At 40.0% G+C, this 26,009-nt stretch overlaps 1 protein-coding gene across 1 annotated transcript in view; it reads left to right on the top strand.

Annotated features, from left to right (window-relative positions):
- The window catches only part of sim2 (SIM bHLH transcription factor 2), a 72,291-nt gene that overhangs the window by 22,648 nt on the left and 23,634 nt on the right, over positions 1-26,009 (top strand). The window contains exons 2-4 of the mRNA XM_069892351.1: positions 10,760-10,842; positions 11,388-11,477; positions 16,270-16,378. Of these exons, the coding sequence (XP_069748452.1) occupies positions 10,760-10,842; positions 11,388-11,477; positions 16,270-16,378 (282 nt within the window). The remainder of the gene's footprint in view (positions 1-10,759; positions 10,843-11,387; positions 11,478-16,269; positions 16,379-26,009) is intronic.

The following is a 26,009-nucleotide window of genomic DNA, read 5'->3' as shown; positions in this document are numbered from 1 at the left end:
GAAGGCAAATCTTTCTATATCAAGACTAAAACCAAACTATAGCCAAATGTGAGTAAACATTTGTGCTCCACATTGGGGCAAATTCTCACCCAATGAAAAATCTTAGGACTGTGCTAAAAAATCCAGTGGCCAAATCAGGTCCTTGGTCTTGCTTCAAGTTTGCTTTGACAATAACTTAGAATAAACATTGTGTCTCCCATCTTGAATTGATATATTGAATTTTTTTTGGACTTCTGATTTATAGGAAATAGAATTGGAGGCAGACTGTTAGCTTCAACAAGGGATTAAGGTGATGTAGGGCCAATGGATATGCATTGAATTGGTAACCACTGCTTATATTCCAAAACGTCTGGAAAAAATAGAGAACCTTGGAAATGCAATGTGCTTGGAACACGACGTAGCAGTAGATAGAACACTGCAATGTGTTCGTGAATGTGTAAAATTGTGGCAAATGGGGTCAAAATGGATGATGCTGTGATACACTGGATCCAGGAATAAACACAATACTCTGAACGATTCAAGAGAAGGGAAGTGAAGAAGAAATTGTGTGTCCCAACAACACAAAACTGTATATAGATTTTAAAATAGCACAATTTAAAGGATTGCTGGAATATCAAGGGGTTGGATTTGTAGAACGGCTGTCCCAGGGTCTGTTTGGGCATGGCTCAGCACATTCTGTTCTGCCTGACATTCCGACGGGATACGTTAGTAGAGGTTGGAGCACACAGAGTGGGGCTAACAATGACAACACTTTTCCTGTACAGGCAAGGAGGCATATATATATTTTATAGATTAGTCTGATGGAGGCTTGAAACAGGGATATTTAATACTAGCAGGATACCCTGCGTTGCCCAGGAAATAAAACACTAAGTTGTTGATTACATGGTTGAAACAAAATACCCCAAAAATCTATGGCAATTCTGCCCTTCGGCTGGTGGCTTTTGTTCTCATTGCTTAGATTCTTGCTTGTTCTTCTTCAGCAGACTCTTGTTGTCTGCTCATGGAATACCTGGTGGAATCAGCACTGAGGTGGGCTTGGGCTTGTTCCTTGTTTTTCTGGAGGCCTGAGCACTGAGGTGGGCCTGATGTTGCTCTTCTGCCTCCTGCTGCCTGCCCCTTGCCTGTCTGGAAGCGTGAGCACCGAGGCGGGCGTATCACTGCTGTTCTGTTTCCTGCTGCCTGCTCCTGGTATGCCTGGAAGCTTCAACAGTGAGGGGCGAGACTGAGGCTCCTCTGCTGCCACTTCCTTTCTCCTTTGTCTAACTCTACGGGCTTGTGAAGAGCTTCTGCCAATGTTGCTTTGCTTTTTTTAGGCCCATATTGAACTGGATTTGGCCACTTGTTTTTATTCTGAATCTACATTGATGTACAGCCCTGTATCTAATTGAGGTGTCCCAGCTGCAAGTTCAATTTTTTTTGGAAACTTTTAAACTTTATATGACCTTAAAGGTTAAATTCAATGTGGTCATGACATTCAGCATCAAATGTTACCACAATTATAGTAACCAGTAATGCAAGTCAGTGCTAGTAAATACTTGTATAATAAACAGTAATGCAAGTCAGTGCAAGCTGGTCAAAAAACACTTTTGAACTTCATATGACTTTAAAAGTTAAATTCAATGTGGTCATGACATTCAGCATTAAATGTTACCCCTAATGAATCTCCTTGGACATTTCTAGAGTGCTCCATATCGATTTGCATGGAGAACAGACAAACAAACAGACATACATGCACAAATATATATTAGATGATCGATATGAATTATTCCTTCTGGTGGGACAGTCCCGTTGCTTTAAACATTCTGATAGTAAGTAACTGCTTCTCTCTTGAATGTTGATACCAAGTATATTTCACAATCAGGATCAGAACTTATTGTCTTAAACAAGTGATGTGGCAGCATCACAGTGTAAATATTGCTAGTCAAAAATAAATAAATACTGCAAGAAAAAAGGAGAAAGTGAGGTCGTCTCTGTGGTTCATTCAGAAATCTAATGGCAGAGGGGAAGAAGCTGTCTCTGAAAGGAAAGCAAGTGGAAACCTTACAGATTTGACCAGAAATATTTAGCAGATGATCACAGGAAAATTATGTCACAAGGAGCAGAGATTTGCAATGCCAGAATATGTAATTTTCTGTCCCGGCAACGGTATAATAAGGACCATACAAAGTAATCGCCATTTGTTAGATTGCAGTCATATCTCCGTCGATTCTGAAGCTACATAAGATGAAAAGCGTTTCAGATTATTGGCCCATCCAAAGGAAATGCCAACAAGGGTAAGACCCAAAGATTACATTAGAATAATAACCCATACCGCACTAGATTTAATGTGTTCTGAAACTGAATTACTTCTTTTTCAATTTGTAGTAAATAGTGAATGCATTATTGTTTACTACGGTGAACTTTGATAGTATTTTCATCTTATAGAAATCAGACAAATTAAATTCCTAAACCTGTATCAGTCTCACCTCCTTGACTTTGGGGGGTGGGGGGGGAGAAGTTCTTTGTTTGTTTTAAACTGCCTTCTAACATTCCTTTTGGAATTCAATAAATTATGTAGTTTTCCAGATATTACCTGTCAGTAATTGTATTCGCTGACATTGGCCTCCATTGCCTCAATGTAAAGATGAGCTGAGATGAGATAGTGAGGCAGGGAGATATAGAAGAAGGGAAGATGATCTTGGTTTTAAATGTCTTGTGAGGGGATGTTCTTTTCTTTTTAACATTTTATTGTTTAACATATAAATCCTACATAAAAAGTCATCTAATATAACAAACAACTGGTCATATCATATACATATAACAAATTAAATATAAATGTAAATCAGAAACTTATCCTTAATTGTTTATTTAACATTATTTCTTTGAAACGTCAAATTCTATCAATATGGTAAATAACCATTTATCCCTTTCTTATGATATATTTCAATATAGTTCTTGTTAGAAGATATATAAGATTAAATTAAACATTCCTTTTATCCAAACAAAAAGTAAATTCTATCTTAACGAAAAGCATATTTAAACCTGTTTACAAATTAAACAAAAAAAAAGAAAAAGGAAAAAAAAACACAAAAATCCACAGACTAATCTCACCCCACCCTCTCAACAAGGTTAACCTGTAGGGATGTACAGATATGGATTGAATAGCGACCTTCAGACATCAAGCAGTGAGTCTCCAGAGCATCCAAACTTCTTAAATCTTTCAATTATGATAATAATCTATGAATGGGCCTCACATTTTGTCAAAATGAAGCTTTATTTATTTAATGTTGTATCTAATTTTCTCCAAGCTTAAACAGGACATGACATCATGTAACTACTGAGCATGGGTAGGTGGAAAGTCATCCTTCCATTTCATTAAAATTGCTCATCTAGCTATCAATGAGGTAAAATCTAAAATATTCTCATGGGTTGAAGTCAAGAGTATATCCTCTTCTCAATAAAAGCCAAATGAAGCAATGGAGAGGGTGTGAAAGGGTGTTAAGACGTCGTCACAATGAGGAGATGTGAGCTAAATTCCAGCATTCTGGCAGAAATGTTTTTACACCACCAAAAAGTACAAAGGAGATAGTAGAGCAATTTTCTGACAATTGGAAATCAATAGGGTTGTAATAGAGAAGGTGAGGAGACTTTAATTGTCTGACAATTCATTGGATTGCAACATGTTTAAGAAGATATAAAGGGCTAGATTCATCAGTTTTATTATCAGTATTTATCAAACTATTTTTCCACTCCTCCCTGGCTGAAGAGAATAAGAGGCATGCTCTTAACATTGTGGCATTAAAAAAAATGGGGGGAGAAGGGAATAAAATAAGTAATTTCAGCATGTTCGTTTAACTGGTAGTGGGGGGTGGGGTGTAATAATTATTGGAATCATTTGAAAGCAACAGTTTAATCCAACTCAGCTGGTTTGTAATTGTTAAGGTTCTGTCTGACTAATGATTGATTTTTTTTTAAACTTTATTTAAGATTTTATAACATGAATAACATATAGGATTACATTTAAAAAAAATAAGAATAAAATAATAAAATTACAATACAGTATCAGTAATCTAAATAAACTATACCCTCCCCAATAATTATTACACATTAATAACCCAACTCAAATTAGTCCAACTCCCCCTTTCCCCCCCAAAATAAAGAGTGAAGAATTAATAAAGTTAATAATATGTGAGAAAAAAAACCCACTTACAAAAAAAACAAAAACATAACCGATTAAAATACTAACAAAAAGAGAAGTAATTAATACTAAGATATCAGACTTAAAAAACATATTTAAATCAAACTTAAATGCATACATTTAACAGAGTTAAGATGAAACATATATTTAACTCAAACTTAATATAAAAAATTAGTAAAGTTAAAGTTAGTAACATTGTCTATCAGAAATTCTTAAACAATAATCAATTCTTTAAAAAAAATTGTAGCATGAGAAAAAAAAGATGAAAAAAAACTTTCTCTATAGAGATAAACCTTCACCAAATATCAACTAACTTCACATCTATCATCATATTAGTCACATAAACCACCATCTTAAAACAAAATTTAAACCTCATTAAGCATTGTACAATTCAATTTTAGTACTCTTCCACCATTTTTCCCTTTTACTCTTGAATAATTATCCAATAAAAGCTCCAATACCACATTTAAATATCCCCAATCATTACGGTAAAATTCAGATATCCAAATAATAAAACACATCTACAACGAAATCCATATCTTCAACAAATGGAGCATAAACCACAAACAAAATTCAAGCCTCATTAAGAATTGTACAATTCAATTTATAACTTTCACCATTATTCCCTTCGTTCTATAACTAAAATAGCAAAATAATATACACCAGAATTACCACTCCTTTCACCTTAAAGTTAAAGAAAAAATATTTAAAAAAAACTTATCCATCCCATTCACATTTAAATTTCAAATATTCCTTATCTACTGAATAAACTTTACAAAAAAAATCACATCAATTTTTAGTTTTTTAAACAATCAAATACTTTCTTATGCTTTTTTTTTTATAAACACAAAAAAAACCTTCACTCTTTAATCTAATAATACAAAAAAAAAGGGAAAAAAACGGGTAGGAGGTTAAAAATACCCCCTCCCGTCTAAACCGCGCAATGCGGTAACTCCCAAAAAAAATGGGTGTGAGATAACTCACACGTAGCAGATGACTTTCAGGAAATAGTGCCTATCCAGTTCTCTCCCCCAACTCTCACTTCATCTTAAACTAACATCATCATTATTTAATATTCCTTTTTTTTTAAACAAAAACACATTAGAAAAAAAAAGAAAACTCTTCTTTTAATCAACTCCAACTGCCGAGTCACCATAACAACCATTCCTTCTTGGAGCACGGCTCTTTTCTTCCATCTCTTGTCTCCTTAGAGATCGCGGCGGACTACGTCTCTGTTGAAACTGAGTAATTGGTGGCTCTTGAGCAAATGCTATAGCTTCCTTTGGAGAATCAAAGAATTTTGCTTGGCAACCATCTTGGAAAACCTTCAAAACAGCTGGATATCTAAAGGTTGCCTTGTAACCTTTCTTCCACAACAACTCTTTAGCAGAGTTGAATTCCCGTCGTTGGAACATAACTTCTTGACTCAAATCCGCATAGAAGAAAACTCGATTATTTTGAATCATCAAGGGTGATTTTCTCTGTTGTGCATTTCTAATAGCCACTCGTAAAATTATTTCTCTGTCGTAATAATTCAAGCAACGAACCAAAACAGGTCTTGAACTTTGACCTGAAATAGGTCTTCTACGCAAGGCTCTGTGAGCACGTTCCAGTATTATACCTTCCGGGAAATGTTCTTGACCCAGCACCTGTGGAATCCATTCAGTAAAAAATTTTCTTGGGTCTGGTCCCTCCATTCCTTCTGGCAAACCAATAATCTTTATATTGTTCCGTCTGGATTGGTTTTCCAAATAATCAATCTTTTTCACCAAATTTTTATTTTGAGTTTGTAAATCTTTGACCATTTTGGTCATATCTGAAACTTGATCTCGTATTTCGTCTATATCTTCTTCACACGAATTAAATTTATCTCTCACTTCAAGCTTAAAAGCTCCAAACTCAGCCATCTGTTGAGAATTTATTTCCATCAGAGTATTGAACCTAGTACCAAGTTCAGTCATAATCTTAGATAATCCCTGCATTGCATAAGATAATTTAGATTCAAGATTCACAAGAATCTTTTCAATTGGAAAAGATTCTGGCTCAACAGATTCCTGCTTCTTCTGCATAACCAAAGGGTCTTCTGTTGCTTCCTTCATTCTGGTTGCCTTCCTTGTAGTATAGCTGCGTGTGGAAACCCCAGCCACAGCCTTTCCAGCAGTGACTGGAGGACGCTGGCCGGGATTTTCCCCAGTCCATAATGTATTAATTTCTCCCAGTACATCAAGTTGTATAGGTTCTTTTATCTCAAGAGGTGCAGTTTGCAGTGCCACCGCTACAGTTGACAAATGCCTTTCCCCAGCCGGTACTTCAACTGATGTTACTACAAGTGGTTCATTCATAACATTGCCGTCAGATGCTACTGCACATGTGCGAACCTGAGTAATTCTTTGTTCTAAAGGCTGTTTGGCGCCCTCTTTAGAGGGCTCTACCGATGTAACATTGATCTCTACATCCGAAAGCTGTACCTCTCTCCTGGGATCCATTTCAGGCTAAGTCCCGGTGTCTTTCCTGTAGGTAGGCTCCAAAACTTGAACTTTTGGAAAATGTAGTTTTTTGATGATCTGTTGTCATTTTTTTTTTTGCTCTTTTCCACCAATTGTACCATCATATGTTAAATTAACAGCACTGAAGTTATCTAAACTTTTAAAGAATTTTAACGGGCGTTTCTAGACAAAACAATAAGATAGAGTCAGGAGAGGACTGGAAGGCACATCTGATCCTTACGCCATCTTGCCACGCCCCCTGATTTTTTTTTTAAGGAGGTAGTAAGGAGGAGAGTACATTTGATATGGTTGAAAAGGGTTTTGGCATGGCTGTCATCAAGATCCCATACTGTTAGCTGGTAAAAATAAATATGTTGTGAAACTCAAGAAAGAGAGAAAAATTGGATTTGAAATTGAACCAGTGTTATGAAGCAAATGGTTATTGGTATTTTCGAATGCTGTTACCAGTGGGATTCTACAATGTTCAGTACAGAGAGACCCTGAGTTATGATATTCCAACACGATATTTCAAAGTTACAATGGTCAGAATCCATACTTTTGATTTCACATCCGAGCTCATGATGCCAAGGCCGCCTGCGCATACTAACTCCCGATGCCATGGGCTGTCAACACATCCGAGCTGCTGACATCCTGCGCATACTAACTCCTGACTCAGTTCTGCTTTCTTATCAGATGATTGAGAATTAAGTGTTACAAACTTGATGATGAAGTTTTGAGATAATTCAAAAACAGCCTGTGTAGTTGTCAGCGAGGAGAAAGACCATAACTTGCAGAAATTATCAATTGGGTAGAAAAGTAGAAATGGAATTAAATCTGTTGAAGTGTATGATGCTGTGAATTCGTTGACCTGAAAGGATAACTTTTGATTCCCTCTCTCTACAGATGCTGCCTGGTCTGTTGAGTGTTTTTTTTATTGTTTCATGTTTCAATTTCAGACGTCAGGCCTTTACAGATATTTGTTTTTGGATTATATAGTACACGACTTGATGCTCAGAGGTGTAGAAGAAAAAGGTTCTCTGACTGAATGTCAACAGATCCTTGCAGGTAGCATGGCAAATGAGTTTGAATCCCGCGTTGCGTGTTCTCCCCATGCCTGTATGGGTTTTCTCTGGGGGCTCTGGTTTCCTCCCATCATTCAAAACATAATGGGGTGTAAATTGGACGACATGGAGTGATGAGCCGAAATGGCCTGTTACCATGTGTGGCTAATTTTTTTTTAAAAAATCAATGAGATGGCTAAAACATGTATTATATGCATTCTTTTACATATAAGAACAGGAAGATTAATCTGGAAGTATCTGTAATACGAAATGTATTACAGACCCACAGAGTTCAGCTCACTACATAGCAAGAAATAAGCAATTCCATTGCAGAAGGTGCACAAGATGTTTTCAGGGCTGAATTTTTAGTTTTGATAAACCATTGGATAGACTGGCAATGTTTTTTTTCCTTAGAACAGAAGAGTTGGAGGGGAGATTTAATTGATGTGTAAAAAAATTATAGGCCCTAAACAGGAATCAAAACATTGGACATTCATTTACTTTCTCCCAGAGGGTAGTTGGGCTCCAGAATTCATTGCGTGAAAGGGTGGTGGAGACACAAACCCTCATCACGTTAAAACAAAACTGTTGGGTTGTATTTTGAGGAACCACGACTGGTCCAGATTTGGATCTAATGCTTTTTTCTGAGAGTGTTCAGGGTGCAGAGAAGGCTATTTATCCTATTTAGTCCATGCCTCAATTATATTTGGTGGGATGTCCTGATAATCTTTAGATGGATATTGTGCACGGAGGCATATTATGTTCAGTTCTGGTCATCTCATTACAGAAAGGACGGGGAAGCTATGGAGAAGGTGCGGAGGAGATAAACCAGGATATTGCCTGGATTAGAAATTACATCTTATGATGCAAGGATAGCAGAGCTAGGGTTTTTCTCTTTGGAGTGAAGGAGGATGAGAGGTGATTTAATAAAGCTCTAAAAGATTATGAGAGGCATAGATACATAGAAGTCAGTATCTTTTTACCCAGAGCAGGAGTAACAAATGCCAAAGGTCATCTGTGCAAAGTGAAGGGGAGATATCAAGGGTAAATTATTGCCAAGATTAGTGGCGGAGGCTGGAGCAATCGGGTATTTTAGAGACTCTTAGACAGGCGCATAGATGAAAGAAAAATAGAGGGTTATGTGGTAGAGAGATTCCGTTTTCTGGGGGAGTAAGTATATATAGGTCGGCACTGGTGTACTGTAATGTTCTTATCTGTGTTCTAAGGTAATTTGGCCTCGGTGGGAACAGACATGCAGGATATTCCAGGTGAAGAAAATCTGTAATTGAAACCAAAGGATATTAAAAATGTTCAGCAGCTCAGGTGGAGTCTGGTAAACGTTTCAGATGGATAAACTTTCGGTTGAATTGGAAATAGAAATCCAACTAAAAAGACTGAATGGGGAAAAATTGTGGTTGGGGGAAAATTATGGTGGGGGAAAATTGTGGTGGGGGGGTAATTGTGGTGGGGGGGAAATTGTGGTGGGGGGGAAATTGTGGTGGGGGGAAATTGTGGTGGGGGAAATTGTGGTGGGGGGAAATTGTGGTGGGGGGGAAATTGTGGTGGGGGAAAATTGTGGTTGGGGGGAAAATTGTGGTTGGGGGGAAAATTGTGGTTGGGGGAAAATTGTGGTTGGGGGAAAATTGTGGTTGGTGGAAAATTGTGGTTGGTGGAAAATTGTGGTTGGGGGGAAAATTGTGGTTGGGGGAAAATTGTGGTTGGGGGAAGGATGGGAATCCGGCGAGGGCAGAAACCCTTGCTGAGTTGAAAGGGAGGAGGGATTAAAGATCAAACAAGAAAAACACGGCAAGACCGGTGGGCTAGCATAATGCAAAGGAGAATCGATAGGAATATAAATGGGAGCAACATCACGTATCAGGAGCCGGGCTCATGAATGATCAGATGCACACAAACAACCCCGACATTAAATTAATCATTGCAGAATTGCCTGCACCTCAGCGCAATCTGGTGCTATTTACAGTCTTTAGCATGTGATTGAACGCATTCGTTCGGTGTTTCGTTCTCCCCGTGCTATCTAATGGCCTTTCACCTCGTTCCGGCTTCGTGAGCTGGGCTCTGTGTGATGGTGCAATCAGCATATGGGCCAACACGACCTCCAGAATGAGGAACTTGACATCCTCGGGCTGGTTGCTTCATTGGCTTTGAACGATTCCATCGGCATCCGATCAACTGCATTAAAAACACGGATTTTGGGATACAAACCATATCCCAACCATTGGGATACAAATAATCACGAGGAGACCGGTCAAACTATCTGAGGAGTGAGTTTGAAGGTTTAAAAAAAAACATATTGTGGGCATTTAAAACAGTGCAAGGTGCAGTCAGGCCATGAAAGAGGGCATAAACTTACTCGCACCAGAGGTACAGCAAATGTTTGTAAATGTGATGGATGTTCCATTAACCGAAGTGAACAATGAATACTTAAGCCTATTTGCCAACCCCTACTCTATTTGCAGAGGTATTTGCCGCAGGTAATAGATCTCCAGTCATAGAAAGTGGTCATATTGAGAATGAGTTCGAGAGAACCTGGTCGTGGAGCTCCCGCGCCCGTCTAGGTCCTCCTTATCTCTGACTTAGATCCACTTCCCAAGATCTAGAGGAGATGTCACCTCCCCCGTATCTGCTCACATATTGTCCACAGCCAACGAGACGTGTACTAAATGTAAATGTGTTACCCCGAGTGCAAAATATCAGTCTATGTCCATCATGAACCGCCGTAAATGGGCACATTCGACCGACTTTCTATCGGTGTTGCAGATTCACATCAACCTTGTTCAACGCTTAGAAAAAGCAAATAATTCCTCGCGAATGACCGGGAAACGAAACTGTGCGTCGTCATATAATGCCTAAGAGTGAACATTCTCCAAATATATTTCTCTGCAGAATTCGTGGGTTATTAAACCGAGGAGGAGCCGCGGCAAATCCGTCCTCACCTTTGAAGCCTAAAGTTCCTGCCTGGCAGTTTTCACCATCTAGTTACCAGCTATTGACACAGGGCGCTATTTCTCCAACAGGTCTGGGAGATGCCTGGGGACAATCTAGTCGTGTCAGTCCTTTGGACAACGTGGCCAGAGAATTAGGATCCCATTTACTTCAGGTAACGGAACTTCTCAATGAAACGGATACATTCTATTGTATTTTAAAAGCGAGTTGGCCAATAAATAGCCAAAAAAAAAGGTGAGCTTGTGTGTGTCTGTCAGTAGGTGTGTGGGGTGGGGGAAGAAGAGGGGGGGGGAGAAGAGGGGGGGGAAGAAGAGGGGGGGGGAGAAGAAGAGGGGGGGGGAGAAGAAGAGGGGGGGAGAAGAAGAGGGGGGGAGAAGAAGAGGGGGGGGAGAAGAAGAGGGGGGGGAGAAGAAGAGGGGGGGGGAGAAGAAGAGGGGGGGGAGAAGAGAGGGGGGGAAGGAATGGGGTGCAAAGTATTCAAAATATTCTCAAAATACTCAAAGTATTCCGGCTCTTAAATCATTTAGTAGGACCTGCACTCCCATTCAAAATATAATTATTCACCTCTGCACTGAGACCTTTTGCATTGGACCAGCATCCGTGCTCCACCGTGGCGAGTGCAGACACACGTGCAGCTCACGATGAGGGGAAAGAGTTCAGACTGATAATGGTTGGCCTCTTGATTTCCATGTCTTTCAGACTCTTGATGGCTTTGTTTTCGTCGTAGCGTCCGATGGCAAAATCATGTACATCTCGGAAACTGCCTCCGTCCATTTGGGGTTGTCCCAGGTAAGAAACCCCATTTTCAGTCACGACCTCTATTTCGGGCTCTGCCATTATACGACTGTATCGGTATTAATCTGTTCAACGTTAAAACAAACCATTAAGCCCATAAAACGTGAAATAGAAATGCCAGAATGTGAAGGAATGGCTGGGATTGAGAGCTCATATTTGGAAGGTGAAACCCCAACTCCAACAAAGTTTGCTGTTCAAAGAATCTCCATCAAACGTCCCCCCAGCCCCCTCTCCCCTTCTGTTTCTGCACATTTCTGGACCTAATATTGTTATTTTTATAAAAATTCAACTATACAATACCGACAAAATAATTATTATTTTACTTTTATTTGTACATGACTAATAATGGAAAGGTCAGGCACTAAGACAATAAGGACTGGCTCGATGAGTTCGTCCGTTGAAAATGATAAAACCGCTACAATCTTCTTAAAAGATCGTCGAGGTGATGAATGCGGGCTCAGTTTTTAACATTTAAGAAGAATTTGGGCAGATACATGGATGGGAGGGGTGTGGAGGACTGTGGACTGGGTGCAGGTGGGTGGGACGAGGCAAAAAAAAGGTTCAGTACGGACTAGAAGGGCTGAAGTTGCCTGCTTCTGTGCTGTAATGTTCTCAGTGTGACCTGTCGAATTCGCTCAAGAATGCTCATCTCTTTACCAGATATACAGATATACTGCTCCTTTCCGTTTGTTATTCCGATTTCTTGATTTTAGGAGGCTGAATAATTTGAGTATTTTTGGCAAACCGGGAACTGGAGAGATTAGTCGATTCCCACCATTGGCCACTGCAGATCATTTTCAAGTTTTTTTTAACTTTCATTTTCAATTTGATTTTTAAAGGATTCCTAATCTGGTTGGTTGCCCCACTGAAGAAAATAATTTGTACACTAGGTGTTAAGCCGCGACCTGCCCAATCTTTATTTTGACCCTGAGATCTTGAAATGAAGGATCAAAGTGCCTTTTCACTTTTCACATGCTAATGTGATCTCCGGGCTAGTTCCAAACCGAACCCTTTCTCAACCCCTGTGTCTGGGAGAAATCTCACCGACTCCAGCAGATGGTTACACTTGCAACAAGTTCACTCAAATCTCCTTCTTCTCTGGTGTCACTTTTTAACACTTAATAATGAGTGGCCAGGTTCCAGGGAAAGGGCATTATTTCCAACCTCCTTATTTTTCACCAACTGGCTAATAAATGGAAATCCATTCTATCACCAGTCACAGACAAAAAGCAGAAAAATTTAGGGGAAACGTCCTCACACAGAGAGTAGCGGGAGTGTGGGACAAACTGCCAGCTGAAGTGGTGATTACAGGCTCAATTTTCACATTTAAGGACAAATTGGACAGGTACGTGGATGGGAGGGGTATGGAGGGCTATGGACTGCGTGCCAAGTCAGTGGGACTAGGCAGAAAAATACTTGGCACTGACTGGAAGGGCTGAAGGGCTTGTTTTCTGTGCTGTAATGTTCTATGCTAGAAGTATTCAGGAGTTGAGTTACAGGGAAAGATTAAACAGGTTAGGACTTTATTCCTTGGAGTGTAGAAGAATGAGGGGAGATTTGATCGAAGTTTACAAAATTGAGGGATATAGACAGAGTAAATGTGAGCAGGCTCTCTCCATTTACATGAGGAGAGAGAAATCTGAGAGGACATGGCTTTAGGGTGAAAGGGGAAAGGTTTAGGAGGAATATTAAGAGGAACTTCTTCACACAGTGGTGGGAGTGTAGAACAAGCTGCCACCCGATGTGGTAAATGTGGATGGGAGAGGTCTGGAGGGTTATGGAATGGGTGCAGATCAGTGGGACTAGTGGAATGATGGTTTGGCACAGATTAGAAGGGCTGAATGGTCTGTTTTCTGTCCTGTAGTGTTTTGTGGTTCTATTCAGAGTACCGTGGATCCACGTTGCATGATCATGTGGCAGCCAGCATTTGTAGGGAGTGTATCATGTCCGTGGCCCTTCATCATGCTCCTTAGGAATTTGACTCCATTGTAATCACTGAAAATCTGAAATTGGGGGGGGGGGGTGAAAGAAGAATATTCCAGAAACACTCAAAGGGCCAATCAGCACCTGCAGAGAGAGACAAACACTGGCACTATTTCAGGTTGACAACCTTTCATTAGAAGTCATCAACATTTCTATTGAAAAGCAAAAATGACAGATGCTGAAATAAAATATTTGGCTGTTTTTTTTTTTAAAAGTCAACAACATGATTTTTTAAAAATCTATTTATCTCTCCACATATGCTGCCTGACCTACTGAGTATTTCTTTCATTTTCTGTGTTTACACCATTTTCATGGTCAATACAAATTGAGAGGGTTGCAAAAATTGTCGAGCACCAGTCACACCAACGATAGGAGGCCACTCACTCCAAGTTCAGAATCAGAATTTATTGCCATGAACAAGTCGTGAAATTCGGTGTTTTGCGGCTGCGTCACAGTGCGAACATTCATATTATAACCATCTTACCACATTACTACAAAAAAAGATAAATGATGGGGCACAAATGTAAGGCAATGCCTATGGTTCATTGATTATTCAGGAATCTGATTGCCAGGACAGCTGGGGCATTCAAACTACTGATATTTGGGTAAGAATATGGAGGAATTGTGGAGCAAATCAAGATAAATTGACATGGAGATTCATATCATTCATTAATTAATTAAGTGGCAGGAAGCTAAATATCTTTTACTGTCTGCATAGTCATTGATATTTCAGCAAATGGTCGAAATTCATTAATTGGAGCACCACCCTGGTTGAAAGTAGAGGAGGGCACCAGAAGGAGGTATTAACGGTGGGTGAGGTAATAAATGATAAAAACATTTCTGGTCAGTTCATTAGTTCTGTCAACTTCACTATTAACTGGGTATGTGCACATTCTAAGGCAGAACCAATTATACCTCTCAAAATGCATTTACTGTACACAGGAACTCGATCTGAGGCAGTTCTCAATAAGTGGGCCAAGGCCCACTGGTGGGCCAAGGCGTGCTTCCGTGTGGGTCTTTAAAAATGTTAAATAAAATACTTTAAATTAGATAAAGATGTGTTTCTTACAGAGCTGCCTTTGACTTGAAAATATTGCTCAGTCAATGCCACTAGTGGGCCACGGTTGGAAGCCGGGTGGGCCTTAGACCGAAAAGTGCTCTAGGCTTTGGAAGGAGTGTTATTTCATTAATCAATGAAGGAAATGTATGTGCAGCCTCCAGAAAAGAGACATTGTGCATGTTACTACATAAATAATAGACGGTGAAAAGTATCCTCCAGAAATCATAAAAATTACAATTCTAAAATATAAAGCGAAGAATGCTATTCATTTGAGATTTTGCTCTTGAAAACAAGGTTGAAATTTGCTGCCACTTCCGTAAAAAAAAAAAATAATGCTTTGAACGTCTCATTCATCTGGAAGAAAAAGATTAACATGCAAGTTATGTTTCACGAATAAATTTGGATTTGTCACAATGTGGTCTCCATAATCCAGATTACATTGAAGTAACCTATCAGAATTGAGCAGAGTCGAAATGCAACATTTCTAACTAATGTTGAGAATCTATACCCCAGCTCTCTGCTGCAATCAGTTTGTTGTATTATATACCAAGCTGTTGTTTAACCACCTGTTGAACTACAGTAAAATGTTAAACGCAGTCATGCATGGCTCCTTGAAAGGCATTTTTACCTTTTAACTGACAGAGAATTGTTAAGGGTTCTTAAATGTTTTATGAAGTTCATTTGTTATTCCTCCATTCAAAAAACAAAGCCGGTATTTTCATAACCCTATCAGAACTCAAAGTTCCTTATAACCAGGAAAATATCTCTCTAAAATGCGTTCATTGTTCTAATGTAGGAAACATGGCAGCCAATTTGTGCAAAGCGAGTTCCCACAAACAGCAATGAGATGGTGATCCACAGAACCATGAACTGAGGTTGAAGTATTGACTGACTAAGGATAACTCATTGGTTTCTTCAAAACAGCATCTGTGGCTTTTACATTCAATTCAATAAGTTCAATGTCTCATCTAAACCAATTTTTGTAACACTTTGGATTATTGGCCTAGATTTTTTTGCTCAATAATTTGTAAGAGGGTGAGTGTTGCATGTGAATGATAACCCAAGAACGTTCATCCAGATTACAGAACGTTTGCTACTTTAGCAGTTTCACAGAGAAAGAATGTAGAATCAAAGAGAAATAACAGTACAGACTTACTACCCACTTACTGAATGTCAACCATCAGCTCATATTAATCCTACATTAATCCCAATTTTCATTCTTTACAATTCTCAACTCTTCCAACACTGAACAATGCACTAGGGGCAATTTTTCAGTGGCCAACTCTCCTACAAACCTGCACGTCGTTGGGATGTGGGACTAAACTGGAGGACCTAGAGGAAATCCACGCCAACACCGGGAGAATGTGCTAACTTCATACAGACAGTACCCGAGGCCAGGACTAGTTCTCTGGCATTGAGAAACGGTGTCTCTACCAGCTGCACTATATCATTGTCACCTGATGATGGATTTGGCAATTCAAACTACTGAATGACTGCAGTAGGGATGCTCCTGTGCAGTTTGGGTTGAGGCAGATCATGGAGTACAGGGAGTTCCCTGCCAAATCTCGATAAACTTCTTGATGACAGGTTACAATGAGGTCAATTTGAGGCCAGGTAAGTTGTATGACCAATTTTTAACCATTCGATCTCCGAGTTTTACCTTACAGATGAATAAATTATGTCGTCAACATCGCAAATTATGTATTTGTATGTTTTAGAAAGCTCTGTGTTTTCCTTTACCAGGTGGAGCTAACTGGGAACAGTATTTATGAGTATATTCACCCCTCTGATCACGATGAGATGACTGCAGTCCTCACAGCTCATCAACCTCTCCATCCTCACCTACTGCAAGGTACCAACTGCATGACATTCCCTGTAAACTACAGCTAATTAAAATCTATCAACAGCCTGAACAAGGTAGGGTTCAATAGAGTGTTTCATTACTAACATAACTCAGGCCAATTTATCCAAGACATTTTCGTAACTACAACAAAGTTGAACTTTTTTAAAAAAATGTTGCTGACTGAGATAACACTCTACTTTTCTCTTTTGTCATCTCTTAAAACTTTTTCAGAGTTTGCATGTTGAATATTGATTATTTTCAGATTTCAGAATTCAGAATTATTGTCAGAGTACATACATAACATCACGTACAACCTTGAGATTCTTTTTCCTGCAGGCAAGGCAGAATTATCACTTATTGGTAGATTTTTAAAAACTGTATCCAACGTACACATATAAACAAAAAAATGTAAACAAATTGACTGTGATACAGAGAAGAAAAAACTCAAAGTGCAAGAGTCCCTAAATGATTCCCTGATTGAGTTTGTCGTTGAAGAGTCTGATGGTGGAGGGGTAGCAGTTGTTCCTGAACCTGGTGGTGTGAGTCTTGTGGCACCTAGACCTCTTTCCTGATGGCAGCAGAGAGAACAGTGTGTGTGCTGGGTGATGTGGATCCTTGACAATGGGTGCTGCTGTCCGACGGCAGCGTTCCCTGTGAATGTTCTCGATGGTGAGGAGGGTTTTCCTGTGATACCGGAAAGCTCCCTTTCACTAAAGGATGAGCAATTCTCTTTATTTCCTTTAAGATGTCTTAATTGTTAATCAGTTGGATTCTTGATTCTGAGTCAGAATGTTGTGACTTAAAGTCCCCCTCAGGCAGACACTCCAGTGTAGCACAAAGAGAATTATTACCTTTAATTATTACCTTTTCTGATTTGCTGTTCCATAAGTGCTCAAGGATCAAGGTTCCTTTTGTTGTCATGTAATAATGCAAAAAATGTAATATACTTCAACTTTTCTCTGTCATAAAGGCAAAAAAAAGAGTCGCCATTAGCAATGCCCAGCAATCCAACAAGAGAAAGAGACGCAAAAGAAACTCCCTTTCAGAGCCACTGAGTGTCCGTGGATTTGCCTACAGGGCTCCCACAGCCTCCCTGCAGCCTCATATATAATCCATTGGCAGCCCAAGCTCCAGAACCCCCAAATCTGCGATACGATCAGGAAGCTATCGGCGCCTGAGGCCCTTTGGGAGCTGCTCTTGCCATCAGCACCCTCTCGAATCCCGGTTCCAATACCTGGTCCCATGAGCCAGTCACCAGCAGCCTGTGAGTCCTTTGACTGAAAATCGGCCACAGCTTACAGCCTGCTAGGATCCTTCAGCCGCTGAGTCCCTTGCTGGTCAATTTCCATGATCATTTTCCCTGAAGGGTTTTGGATTAATGCTATCAAAGGTCTTGCGATAACCGTTCTTTTTAATGATCAGGACAAGATAATTTGCTTAACCACAGATCACCATTATCTGTCTGATTTTTGTCTGTGTCACAAATGGGCAAGGTGTTTTGAGAATTGAACAAAATTTACTCCAAAGAATCAGCGATGAAGGGTTCTGGGACTCAGTGAAAGATTAACAAGATCCATTTTATATTCCTTCCTGGGATGTAGATGCCTGTGATGAAGGCAACATTCAAAGCCAATCCCTGATTAATCTCATAAAGATGGTGGTGAGCTATACCTATCAACCTGACTTTCTAAGTCATTTCAAAAGTTAAGAATTAACCAAGTTCTTCAGGCCAAGAGTCACATTTCAATCCTGCAATGTAAAGAGGGAAGATTTTCTTCCCCAAATGACATTAATAAACCATACGAGTTTCACAATAACCCACATGTACATGTCTGATTTTATTTTCAGTTTTAATTAACTGAATTCATATTTACCAGATGTTGCATTAAAATTTAGACATACCCAGGACCCCAGATTGCTAGTTTAGTTATGCTACTGTTTAAAATAGGTTACAATTGCAAATCTTTTGCAGTTATGTTCTATATTTCAGTCATTTGCAAAGCTGAGAAATTTGTATCTTTTTTAAAACACAAGAGATGCACAGTTTAAAAAGTAGTTATAGTGAGGGACAAAATCAGTGTGCATTCATATCGTGTACTTCAGCGAGAGGGTCCATTCTTTGAATTCTTGGGGTTGGGTGTGAGTTCTGCCCAGACTAAGAGAATGGGACAGTCTGAAAGGAGTTTGTACATTCTCCCTGTATCTGTGGGTTTCCTCCAGGTCCTCTGGTTTCCTCCCACCCTTCAAAACATACGGGGGTTGTAGGTTCATTTGGTGTAATTGGGGGTGGGCCAGAAGGGCCTGTTATCAAGCTGTACATCAAATTTTAAAAAAATCATTGTCTCTTCTGTTGAAATATGATCTTTACCAAGTTTTATGAAATGTGTGCTACAATCTAGTATGGCTTAACACTAGTTGACACCAAACACCACTGTGTTCTGAAAGATGCATGCAGCGATTCTAAAGTTCTTCTCTACTCCCTGTCCCAACTCTATTTTCCTTTCTTAATGACCTTTGTGTGGGGTCATTAACCAGAGGAGGTACGTCAGAGAAACCAGGACATATTGTTGGAAAGTTTTCTGCACTTGATCTGATGCCTGAATGAATTCTTGATCTTAGCGTTGAATCTGCAGATTGTAAAGGCCTTTCAATGTCTGCCACTGATTGACTTCCTTGTATTCCCAGATCACTCTGTTATACCACTTCATTAGAATGAAGTCATTTAAGAGAAATATTACATCCAACAGAAATCTACCAATAACATCTTCCCAAAATGCTAAAGCCAAGACTTGAATGGACTGACTTCCAGCCACGGTTGTCACCTGATTACTGAATCAGAATCAGAATTTAATGTCATGAATATGTCATGAAATTCATTGTTTTACAGCAACAACACCGAGCAAAATATTGCTATAGATTGCATATCAAAATAAATAACTAGTGCAAGAAAATAGGATAAAATGAGGTAGAGTTTGTGGTTCATTGTCCATTCAGAAATCTGATGGTAGAGGGGGAAGAAGTTGTCCTTGTGTCACTGGATGCTCATCTTCAGGCTCCTGTATATCCTTTCCAAAGGTAGTAGTGTGAAGATGTCATTACCAAGGTGGTGGGGTCCTTGAGGATGGAAGCTGCTTTCTTAAGACAGCGCCTCTTATAGATCTCCTCGATGGAGTGAAGACTGGTGCCCATGATGGTGCTGGCCGAGTTCACAACTCTCTGTACTTTTTTTCTTGTCCTGTGCATTTACACCTCCAGACAGTGAAGTAACCAGTCAGTGCACCTGTAGAAATTTTCAAGAGTCTTTGGTGACATACCAAATCTCCTCAAACTCTTCACGAGGTACAGATGAGCCTGCTTCATGATTTCATCAACACGAAGGCCTCCAGGACCAATTTTCAGAGATGTTGACCTGCAGGAACTTGAAGTTTTTAACCCTTTTCACTGCTGACCCCTCAATAAGGACTGGTTCATGCCCCCCTCCTGAAATCCACAATCAGCTCCTTGGTTTTGCTAGCGTTGACTGTAAGGTTGTTCTTGTGACACCACTCAACTAGTTGATCTATCTCCCTTCTGCACGCTTCCTCATTGATGCCTGTGGCAAATGCAGTTAGGATGTGGGAATGCCAATTTTCTCTAAACAGGGACACTCCTAAGATAGGAAAAGTTGGAAAATTAATGGTGCAAAGAAAAATAAAACAGAATTGAAAAAGACAACCACATTGTTTGGTTAAAATCACTACAAGAAGAAGTTGACATATGTCGCATTTGCCAGATTTTGGTTTTAATTCTGAAACATTTTGGGAATTGGCAGTCTAATATTTAGCTTACTTTTCTTTTGCCCATTTTTACTGAGGTGCAGATGAGATCATTTGGTGAGAATTAATGTAAATGACTCCCAGAGGTGGGCCAGATTTAATGCAGCATCAATGAAAACCACTAATGCTCTGGGTTGAGACATTGATGGGTTCCAGAGGTGATGCCATCACTGCCTCTTGTCCCCTGCAGTCACTGTTCAAACAAATGCATGCAATGAAACGACTTGGGTGTGACAGCTGATGGGAAAGATATTTCACTCCAGTTCTCTTTCATTCACCTTTTTTTTCTTTTAGTTGTCAGTAAGGCTCTTGGGAAAACTTTAGATTGTCTCTTGCCTTCCATGGATGTACACTGACCTGCCAAGTTCCTCCAGCAATTTGTATGTTGCTTCAGGCTTTCAGCATCCACAGATCCCAATAAGTTCTTGGGATCTTCCAGCAGATTCCAATCGTGGTGTTCACAACCATTCATTGTTGCTTTTTTACACTTTTCTGCTCCTTGTGGCCCAGAATAGTCTGTGACCAACTTTCTCACACCTCTGCCAGTCCAACTCCAAGTGACAAGCTGGAAATGCTCTCAAAGGATGGGTTTGCTTTCGCCCACTGCTTCAAAAGTCTAGTCTGACTCTTGAATCTCTTCTTCTTTGGGTGAGGGTTAATCGAGATGCTACTCTCTCAGTGAAAAGTGTGATATAAACAAGCATAGTCTGATTCTTGAATCTCTTCTTCTTTGGGTGAAGGTTAATTGAGATGCTACTCTCTCAGTGAAAAGTGTGATATAAACAAGGCTAGTCTGATTCTTGAATCTCTTCTTTGGGTGAGGGTTAATCGAGATGCTACTCTCTCAGTGAAAAGTGTGATATAAACAAGCATAGTCTGATTCTTGAATCTCTTTGAGTGGGGGTTAATCGAGATGCTACTCTATCAGTGAAAAGTGTGATATAAACAAGACGAGTCTGATTCTTGAATCTCTTCTTCTTTGAGTGGGGGTTAATCGAGATGCTACTCTCTCAGTGAAATGTGTGACATAAACCAAAAAAAAAATCCAGGCCACTTTAGATAAACATTCCTATGACCAGCAGAGACTGCTAAAGGAATGGCGTTTGAACACATTGAGAGCAGAAGACTTCCTTGGTTTCACATGAAAAGTTTAGGGTTGGCACGTTAACATTGCTGATCATTGTGAATTGGTTCCCATCAGCATAATCTTTGGTTAATTGAGGAAAGGAGTATTTGAAGATCAAGACCTTGGAGCTGGCACAAGTCTGCCTTTGAGAAGTGGATTACCAACAGCAGGCATCTCAATGCTCTGGAAAAATCCCACAGACATTATTTCAGCAAAATCCTCCAAATGCATCTTTGAACTGATGTCCAACAGTCCCAGCATTGAAGTTACACTTAACCAGTTATGTTGAATTAATCACATCATTCATTTGACTCTCGAAGTTCTCTCTCTCTCTCTCTCTCTCTCTCTCCTGGTCAGTCATGGGAAGACTACTACATGGTCTGCAGCCTTCCCCTGAAGAAATGCAACATCCCCACTGATTCCTGGGAATCTCTAGCCAAGTGGGGAAGGGACATTTGGGGTGGCATTGAGACCCTTGACTCCTTGCATCTGTGTTGCTGAGAAATGGAAGATGGCGTTTAATCCAGACAAATGTGAGGTGAAGCATTTTGGGAACATCAGCAAGAATAAGATACACACTGTGAATAGTTAGATCTTGAGAAGTATTGAGGAACAGAATGATCTTGGAGTGTAAATCCACAGATCCTTGAAGGTGGCAACACAGGTAGATAACATGAAAGGGGCTTCAGTAGCTGGGACGAAGTGGGGATGTTCTACTCCAACTTGGTCCGACTTCAGCTGGAGTAGTGTGGGCTGTTCTGGTCAGCATGTAGGAAGGATGTAATAACACGTGGGAAGGTGTTATCACATCCTTTCTATATGCTGACCAGAACAACTACTTTGTTCTTTGAATTGACCATTTCATGCTTGTGGTGTCTCACTCAGGAGAGAGATCTTAATGTTAAATATTTGAGTTCCTGAGCTATGAAAGCAGAGCAATGTTCAGCGATGTTGCTGTTGGGAACATCCATGAATATCTTGATGTTCCACATCCCAAAATTCACATTGGCAGATGAAAGTTGATTACTGTACTATTTCACAAAGTGTTATGACAAGCTTGAAAGGTGGATACTGCTGCCACCATGGAGATGGTTATAATACCCTTCAGTACATCATCTAATGTGCGTTTTGCATTAACAGACAACCACAAATGCCTTTCCAATGACATCCACCATTCCACACATGGTTATATACACAGATAAAATTGGCTGGTGTTATTCCCCGAATCACTATGGTCCTCTTCCAGATGAGGCATAAGGCACACCATTAACCCCAAAAGAAATGCAGGGAGCAGAATTAGCTTCATTTCACTTACAAAATCCTTTGAATTCCGTCCAATGTGAGGAATTGTTGAACATCCTTCCTCAATTTATCGGTTCGCAGAAATTCATTTTTATCCTGCATGCTTTATGGTGGCGTGCAAATTGTGGTTTTTAACCACGAAGAGATTAATTACAAAGAGCAGAATGATGTCACACAAGGCTGGATCATACCTTAACACTATTCTGAACTGTACTGAACGAGTCCAAGACAGATGGGATACTCTTCAAAATGTGTTGCCTCTCTTCCAGAACCAATTTCGTTCCTGCTTTAATCATCGGGTGCAGGATGTGGACAGTGAATATTCATACATTCAAAAATGAGTTCTGACTCCATTGATCCATGTGAGAGGAGGTTATACTGAGCAACAAAGATTTTGCTTCCTCAACACTTTTGGGTGTATTTAATGCTGCTGATCACGGAAATCACTTCAAAACTTTCCTATTACATACCGTTTTTGTTAGATATAAAGTTTAAAAAAAAATATTCTGTCATATTTTTAACCTACTGCTCTGCTGGGGGAGGGACTTGGCACACTGTTCCTTCAACTCAGCAACCAGTTCAGGCCGCCTTTAGAATTTTATCCCAGTGACCCAATGATTTTCTTTAATTTTGCCACTTCAGACAAAAGGTGTGGTGGGGGTGAGTGGTGATTCTTGCAAGAGCTGGACTTGAGATATTTGGGCTGAGTTGCACCGGTGACTGGAATAACAAAACTCCAACTGGAGTCTAAACAGAAAGATGCCAGGAGACGGTTTCCACATGTGATTGCTGAGTGCTTCCATCACCGGCACCTGTTTCTTCTCAATTTCTCAGTGCCCATTAGAATCAATCAGCGTTCAAATGAACAAACACGGCCTCCTTTAGAACTGGGCAGAACTAGTGACACCTGCTCCATCTCATCGCATTTAAAAACTGTTGCTTCGATATGGCAGTGTACATCCAATTGAAAACTTCTGCTGGCACCACACGTCAATCACCACAGGCTGATGCAAAACTTACTTCATTCAAGAATCAAGAGACATTGAATAAAAGTGTCTAAAAACCACATCATAGATCTAAATCTAAAGCAGGCATTAATGAAACATCAAAAAACAAACTTTCCAAGATTTTGGACAAAGACAACCAGCAAACCCGTAGGGTCAGTTCAAACAATATCTTTTTAAAGAGAGGACCAAGGTCCACTCTGGAAGCCCTCAGTTTAAGGTTAGGTTTGGACCCATTAATCACTATGGGTAACTCTCAGATAAAGAGCACAGCAAGGCACAGGTCACAAAAAAACAGTTTGTCTCCTGCCCCCAGCAGAACAAATAGGGTGAAGAGCTCGCTCCAGGTTGGTGCCAAGCATCCGAGAAAGAAAATGCATCTTGCCAATATTTATGTAATACAGAATGTCACTGGGCTCCAAATTCATAGGAAATGAATGGCAGAAAATATTGGAATGCCTGACAGATCAAAATTCAAGATAAAAGTTTCCTTTATTGTCATGTAATAAAACAGATGTAATATTGCACGCAATTAACTTTAATCTGCTGTAAGGCAGACAAAGTTTTGCCATCAGCAGAAAATGCCCAGCACCCTTTACAGTAAGAGAGAGGAGCAAAGGAGAGTCCTCCTGGAGTCGTGGATTCGCCTCCAGTGCTCCCGCAGCCTCCTCAACCTTCAGTTCAAACCACCGGCAACCCGAGCTCCAGAACCAAACCTCCGACCCAGTCAGTCAGCCCTCAGGGAGCAAATGTAACCCTTCTTTAAAATTATATAGATTTTAGAAATTTAAAAAAAAAATGGAAAACGCAGTTTCTGCCTCAGCAGCTCAGATGCTGCCTGATCTGAGTATTTTTGTGCTGGATTTATATTTGCAGCATCCTGAAGGTTTTGTTGTTGTACCTTCATATAACACTCATCAGAATATAGCTTATTTGGGGTAGGGGATAGGCTACCCATCGAATGTATAGATCAGCAGACCATTCAGCTGCCCTTTTGTGTATCTCTGCCCATCCTTATGATCTAACCATACGTGCAGAGGTGGAGAAATGTCTTTATTGATAGAACTTCAACAATCCCAGAATGAATCAAGAAAAAAATAACTCGCTAATGCACAAATTAACATTATATCTGGCATCCATTACTGATCATTCATGCAAGATGTTTGAAAGAGTATGCAGAGTTCCTTTTTTTAAAAAAAAACTAAGGCTTCCCAACAATCTATTGGACTTATCCAGGAACATCAATTATGTGCATGTTTATATATTGGCTTGTTAGGCATTTCCTATGAAAAATGTGAATCAATGTTGCTGCCAGAAAATTATCTCAGAAAGCAAAATCAGGAGCACAGATGTGATTCAATGGCTCTAAGTCTATGATCACTGAAGCATACAGAGTATTGCACAGAAAACACAAAACTGAGGAAGTCCAGATTGTGGTAAACAAGAAAGCCTGCAGCTGCTGGGGTCTAGAACCCTACACAAAAGTGCAGGAGTAAACAGCGGGTCTTGTAGCATCCATTAGGAAGTAAAAGGCAGCCAACCTTTCAGGCCAGAACCCTTGTGTTTTTTTTTTGGTTCTCATCTTATTGGCATTTTAGCACAATGGTTTCATTAAGATAATCTTTGCCAATTGTTCAGTCACTATCAGCTCCATGCAGCCGAAACCCAAAAGTACTGTTTGGTAGACAAACAAAATCCTAAAGTCAATGAATAAAATACACCATTGGGATTAACATCATTCTACAGATACTAAATTAAATTAGACATACAGCACGGTAACAGGCCCTTCTGGCACGTGAGCCCAGTTAATCTAAAACCCTGTATGTTTTGATGGGTGGGATGAAACCAGAGCACCCAGGAAAAACCCATGCAGACACTGGGAGAATGCACAGACCTAACGGACAGTTCCAAATTAGAACCCAGCTCACTGGCGCTTAAGAGTATTGCACTATTTTGGTGAGGTATTCAAAGTCTCTAATCCCTAGTTTAGAAAAGGATCGATGTGGGAGTCACTTGAAAAATCCTGAGAATGAATGGAATCAATTAGCTTGAGATTCTTGGAAGAGAAATTTAGTTCTGATTTCCTGCGAGGAAGTGTTAAAATAGAGTCCCATGGTCGTGAACAGGCCTTCAGTCCAAGTTGTCCATGGTGGCTATCTAGGCTACCCTCATTCTCCTGAATATATCCATGCCCTAGACTCTATTCATTTCCTACCTAAGCATCTCTCCAAAAAATCTTTTCAACATTGTAATTGTATCTCCCTCTACCATCTCCTCTGGCAGCATGTCCCCTACAGCTTGGTGTGAAAAAGTTGCCTCTCAGATCTCATGGTACTTTCTCCCCTCTCATCTTAAACCTGTATCTTCTAGTTTTAGACTCTCCAACCTTGCTT

Source organism: Narcine bancroftii, chromosome 7 (assembly GCF_036971445.1).
Source record: "Narcine bancroftii isolate sNarBan1 chromosome 7, sNarBan1.hap1, whole genome shotgun sequence".
In the NCBI taxonomy this organism is placed as follows: Eukaryota; Metazoa; Chordata; class Chondrichthyes; order Torpediniformes; family Narcinidae; genus Narcine; species Narcine bancroftii.
The sequence above is the reverse complement of the archived record's forward strand: the minus strand, read 5'-3'. Positions and strand labels throughout refer to the sequence as shown.